The sequence below is a fragment of the Triticum urartu genome, chromosome 3 (assembly GCF_003073215.2).
Source record: "Triticum urartu cultivar G1812 chromosome 3, Tu2.1, whole genome shotgun sequence".
Lineage (NCBI taxonomy): Eukaryota > Viridiplantae > Streptophyta > Magnoliopsida > Poales > Poaceae > Triticum > Triticum urartu.
This window is the reverse complement of record NC_053024.1, coordinates 597,347,534-597,353,906: the sequence shown is the minus strand read 5'-3', so window position 1 is coordinate 597,353,906 and position 6,373 is coordinate 597,347,534. Positions and strand designations below refer to the sequence as shown.

At 52.1% G+C, this 6,373-nt stretch overlaps 1 protein-coding gene across 1 annotated transcript; it reads left to right on the top strand.

Annotated features, from left to right (window-relative positions):
• The first annotated feature begins 4,490 nt into the window (after window positions 1-4,490).
• On the top strand, window positions 4,491-5,612 carry LOC125545244 (osmotin-like protein). Its single transcript, XM_048709136.1, has one exon. The coding sequence runs from the start codon at window positions 4,592-4,594 to the stop codon at window positions 5,345-5,347; it is 756 nt and encodes a 251-aa protein (XP_048565093.1). The 5' UTR covers window positions 4,491-4,591; the 3' UTR covers window positions 5,348-5,612.
• The last annotated feature ends 761 nt before the right edge of the window (window positions 5,613-6,373 follow it).

Sequence of the window (6,373 nt, the reverse complement as noted above, 5' to 3'; positions counted from 1 at the left end):
ATCGGAAAAAGAAAACGGAGGCCCATAGAGTAGTCCGCGACCCCAGACAACCACGAGAAAAGCCCACACGTGGGATGGCAGCCCACACCCGCAGGAAAAACTGGTTCGCGCGCGACGGAGCGGCCCGACCGAGCGAAAACACGAATCTTAGCGCGTTTACATCGTACGGTTATAGACTTAGATGTGCGATACCTAAAGCACATCTAGATGAGCTTTAGCAGATTTGTTTTTTATTCGATCTTTTCTTGGCGAAAGAGGGTTAGCACGTATAGGTGCGCCTAGTTATTACACATCTAAGCTACTCAATCAAACTATGAAAGAAAAGAAAAAAAATTGCACAAATCTTCTTGTAATAAAATAACATGGGACTTAGATGTGCAATACTTAGAACATATCTAGATGCGCTTTAGCAAAACTGAAAGAATTTTTAGTAGATTTAAATGAAAACATTCATTGTTCTCGCTTGTTTACAGAGGCGCATCGACCTCTCAGGATTCCGGGGGCTGATCGACGTCGCCAGGCGTCCAGACCAGGCCATCAACAAGGTGAAGGAGGCACCACGGGGGCTCCCGGAGCTGATCGACGTCGTCCGTTCCTCAGGAGATTCCGGCCCTGTAAACCTCATCACCCGCGCTAGGCTGATTGCCTGTGCGGCGCCGCCGTCACATGCCGCAGCAGCTGCCACCGCCTAAGTGGTCCCTCAAGGATAGCTTGTCCGATTGCCTCGTGGAGATTTTCGAGGTATCTGTCAACTTCCCTCTCCGCGGCCATGTATGGGCCTTCGGTAGCATTCACACCACTCGCAGGGTCATCTGCCGGAGCAAAAACGCCAAGGAGTTCTACTCACGAAGAGCAAAATGGGCAAGAGACAATCCCGGAGCCGAACTCGTAGATTTCAAGGTATGATCATCGTGCTACTACTAACTGTATATATCCCTCTCTCCTTGCTAGCCAGAGGACCCAATACGATACGATGCTCACACCTACCGCATGCATGCATGAATGCAGATGACCCTGCCTCCCAGCGGGCCAAACTGCTACAACTATGCCGAGTCTGGCGTTGGCTTTGGAGTGACGATCGCCCCAACCACGAAGAAAGCCACGGAGGAGCACGCCCGGGTGGTGGTGGACTGGTACTGCACGCCCATGTCCGACAGATGCAACACCATCTCCATCCGAACCAGCATGGGCGTCGTGGACATCCTCTGCGCGGTGATAAGCGGAGCCGTGGAACTCACCATGTGTGTCGGTCTGTGCATACCCACGGAGCTATGCACGGGTCTCTACGGCCGCACCACCGCGCGCACGGACATATATGAGCCTGAGATCACGGTGTTCAACAGAGGTGTCAAGTCGGCCATAAACCCTTTACGGCATGTTGCCCGTCCACTGCCAGACTTTCTGTCCGCTGAATCATACCGCCATGTAACCCTTCCGTTGGGGCGGACTGTCCTCGCACTGCCGATTCAAGCGTCGCGCATAGTGTTCAACGGGGAGCTGGTGATAGGGGGATCTACAACCGTGAGTGTCCACCATTCCATCATTCTCGATGCTGAGGAAAGTGAGGATATTTGCAGCCCGTGGGTCAAGCACGAAAACTGCTATACTAGAGTGGCCCTGTCTATTAATTAGGTGGGCACGCTAGTGTACACACACATACATGGTGATCAGGTATGTCCGTAGATGGGTCATCAAACTATGTGTGCTGCGTAGTAGAGTACGAAGGATCCACGTGCAAGCTTGAGCCACGTTTAATCACCGTGGATGATAACGCCTAAATAGTGTGTACCATGGAAGAAGATGGGGGCTATTTTTGACATTTTGAAACTGAGAATAAGGCCATCGGAATTGCTAATTCTCAGTCAGACGACCGGAGAGCTTTCAGATCGTTTCGTTATGATACGTACAACTGGGCCACGACACATGGCAGCGGCGAGCAAATTTTATTTGGAGCTTACGACGCTTAATATAGGCCTATCGATACGGGGCGCACAACCCCTCCTTTGTTAGGTTCTAAGTGGGCCACCGGCCCATGTTATCGGCTGTGTGCGTCAAACAGGAAATCGGGATTGCTAAATCTCAGTTGACTGAGACTTAATCAAGTCACAGTCGATGCTATATTCATGAGGTCTTACGTGGAGATTCGAGCAAAATTTTCTTTTTAATTTTTCTTTTACTTTCTTTTATACGCATGTTATGTTATCTAACCAAAAATTAGTTGAGTCTTAGTCGACTGAGATCTAGCCACACCCATAGAAAATCGTGTTTAAGCCTCTGTGGCTGGTAAGAGTGAGAACTAGGGTTTGATATTTGTTTTCCCTTTTTTTTCTTTCCCTTTTTGATCTCATTGTAAACGGAGGGCTTCATATTCTTGGCTCGGCGTGAGGGGTAAGCTTGACAGTAAAGGCGGCACTACACGCCTGAACTCTTACCTGCTCCTTGTGATATCTTCCTCCCAAGGCCTCGTTCGTGATCCAAGCCTATGCGTAGCGCGAGCAATGCTGCGTGGTTCGTAGCATGGGTGATAACGTTGTCAAATTCGACGCATCGAGCCGTTCTTTCCTTACAGCCTCGGAAACACGCGTTGCACCGGCCAGTGCGCAGCATTTGGTCTATTATTTAGCCGTGCGCTCGCTCTGCTTTCATCTATTCTTGCAGAAACAACACGCCGGGCCGACCCAGTTGCACCCATAGAAAAAAAAAAAGAATCACACTGAGAAACAGCACACAAGCAATGCGTGTGCGCGGGCGGGGTGTGGGTGGGCGTTCGGTTGCTCGGCGCGACGGGAAAGAAATGGTAAGAAAAGCCAAGGCCTTCATTCCCACAGCGCGGCTCACGGTGCCCGCGGGTGCCATGCACGTTGGCCGTAGCAGCAGGAGGAAACTGGCGTCCCGGCTGGCAGGGCTCGTCCGTGTCCACGGCGCCGCCGCTCTCGGCTATCCGCCAAACCGACCAGCCAGTAGCCGCTGCCGCTTCAACTTTGAAGTTTGAACTTTGAAGGCGCTGCCAGCCAAACAGAGGGGCCCGTTAGCCGCGGCCGGTGCAAGAAAGAGGCAAGGCCGTCCCCGTCCTAGCCCTCCGTCGTCACGCCCTCAGAATCGAGCTCGTGGGATGTCCGTCCGTTCTTATCCATCCACACCACACTGGCCAGTGGCCACGGTCTTCAGTAAAAGATGGCAGTGGTATTTGGGGCGCCTTTGCTGGTTTCGACGAGGCGCCATCGCCCCACCGGCGGGCCACTAGCCTCGGCCGCCGAGAACCATCATGGCAAAAATATTGGTGCCAACCAGCCTAGGTAGCTGCTAGGTAGACGCCCGTCTACGGAAACATAGGGTTAATGTACTACGTTAAAAGACTTGGGACGAATACAAGAATCCAAAGCTTGCCCATGAAATGGTGCAATTGCTACTACTAGCTTTGGATCCGCTTTGATGGTTTCCCAATAGAAAGCAGCTTTGGGAAAAGCCAGTTCAAGGGCATGCAACTCCCCGGTGGTAACTTTTGGGAATGGGCATGGGCGATCCTTCGTCGCCAAGAAAACATGTGTTCTAAGACAAGTGTAATGTGGAGATGGTTGAGTGGTCTTTCTTTTTTATATGTACGTAATTCAACAGTTCCCGTAATGATTTAAGTGAAAAGAGAGTGTAAGTTTTATGCTAAGACAAGCACAATGTAGAAATGATTGAGAGGTCATTTTGAGTGGGCATAGCTCAACAAATCTCAGAATACTTAAGAGTGCAAATTTTGGCTCGTCCAAAGCGGAAATGTAGAATTCAATGTTGTTTCTTCGTTTTTCGAGTGTTATTTATGCACTTCCTCACTAAAAATACGCAATTTCAAATCCAATTCTCTTGTTTCTATTTATTTGCACCTACCACATCTTCGCGTGCATCAGATTACATGCGTCAAACTCAGGCAGTTGCTGTCATTGCAAAAGAAAAGAAAAGAAAGGGTAATCGCTGAGCCAAAACACTTGCTCTTTTGTTACAAAGGTCATTTGTTTGAAATGGAGGCAAAACACACATCGATGTTTCATACAAGAAAACTATGTTTATTCGAACAAATATGGCCAATCTAAACTTTATCGACTTGGGGAAATGAGGCACATCTCCTACCTCTGCTTCAAAAAGAAAGTTACTCTTTCAAAGCTTCCACTGCACAAAGTATAGCCAGCACATCATCTTTTTGATAAATTTCACTTGTTTAGTTTGTAAAAAGATCTAACATCCATATCCAAATATTAGGTTTCATATATCTATGCATCATTTGCATGCCGCTTTTTTTCTAGGGAAACATCATTTGCAGGTGCTCACTAATCAGCGTATCACACAAGACACAAGCTACTCCTTCAGAAGTTTCATGCTGCCTGTGTTATCTCAATCCAAACAAGATTATAGAGTCACTGACACGACACCCCAAAGACCAAACCGCTTCCGCCGATCACACCCCACCCCAGTCCAATCCAAAATCTCCTATAAAACGACCCCAAAGCCCTCTCACCAGCCACCACAGTCCACAGTCCACAGTCTACTGACCAACTAGTGTGCCGAGAATTCAGTGAGCCCGCTAGCTAGCTAGCTAGCCACCGCCATGGCTTCCCCTAAGCTTCTCCTCCTGCTGGCCACCCTCCTCCCGAGCTGCGGCCTCCTCGTCGCCGACTTCGCGCCGATGACCCTCACCGTGGTGAACAACTGCGCGTACCCGATCTGGCCGGGCATCCAGGGGAGCGCCGGCAGCGAGGTCCTGGAGGGGGGCGGCTTCTTCCTCCCGTCGCTCTCCCACCGCTCCTTCCCGGCGCCCGCCCACGCCTGGTCCGGCCGCGTCTGGGCGCGCACCGGCTGCGCGCCCTCCGCCGCCGGGGCCGGCCAGCTCCGCTGCGCCACGGGCGACTGCGGCGGGCGGCTCCAGTGCGGGGGCCTCGGCGGCGCGGCGCCCGCCACGCTGGCGCAGGTCTCCCTCCACCACGGCGGCGACGACCAGTCGTCCTACGGCGTGAGCGTGGTGGACGGCTTCAACGTGGGCCTCTCGGTCACCCCGCACGAGGGCCGCGGCAACTGCCCCGTCCTCGCCTGCCGCAAGGACCTCACGCAGACTTGCCCCGGCGAGCTGCAGGTGCGCGCCGGTGGCGGCGGCGTGGCCGCGTGCAAGAGCGGCTGCCTGGCGTTCGGCACCGACGAGCTGTGCTGCCGCGGCGCGTACAACAGCCCGGCCGCCTGCCGCCCCTCCAGGTACTCGGACTTCTTCAAGAGCGAGTGCCCGCAGGCCTTCACCTACGCGCACGACAGCCCCTCCCTCACCCACCAGTGCTCCGCGCCGCGCGAGCTCAAGGTCATCTTCTGCCACTAGACTGAGTGAGTCCAGCCAGGGCGGCGCTCGCCGTGCCGCCGCCGGCCGTCAGCAGCTATGTCTGGTCTGGGTCATCTCATCAGTCATGTGTGAGTGAGTGTTGGATTAGGCTTTGGAGACTGCCAGGCTGCCCGGGGTCCGGAGTGCTTGGTGTAGTTCGTGCTCTGTAGGCGTTCGCCACTCGTCTAGTAGTATCGTGTGCTGCTCTGATTCCAGTCTGAAATAACATGTTTAGATGGGCATTGATCGACAATGTTTTCAGCCACTTCTTGTGTGATTTGAGTTCAACTCCTTCAATTTTCCCTCTAGCAGCATGTGCAAGGCAGATGTGCTGCTTTCACTCCACTGCTCTGCACAGCATATAGTGCTACGGCGCTGAACTTGAACCGATTTTGACACGTTCCCAAACAAAAACTGAATCGATACCAACAAGCCAAGCCATGAACTCTGCACCGGGCACTCGAGCACAGCATACCCTGTTCGATTCGATGTCTCTCGTCTCTGCTTTTGGTAACCGGTGTCCACTCGTCATTTTCTCCGTTCAAGTTTCTCTGCGGTGTGGCCGTGTCCTTTTCGTCAGATCCTGGGATTGGCTTGTGTCTCTCTGCATCATGGCGCCTTTCGACTCGGCTTGGCTGAACGTAAAAACGTAAGCTCGTTGGTTTGTTTGTTTTCTACGTGAGATAAACGGAGTGCCATCCATGACTGAATAAATCACATCAGAAATATTTGTATGTAAGCTATGGAAAGACTTGTTGGGTTCTAATAATAGAGAAAATAATCATAAGAAATCTTGATCAATCACATCCCCTTTGCGTTTGTGGGTTTTCAGATGAACCTTGAGAGCTGAATTTGGACAGATGAGAGAGCATTGATGCGATCATCTGATCCAGGGCCGGCCCTGGGCCATGGCGAGGAGTGCGACGGCCTAGGGCCCAGCCCAAACAGGGGCCCATACCTGTGCATAGCAGTTTATATATATTACTAAAAAAATCTAATACGCAAAGGAAGCAGGCCCAGCCCCTG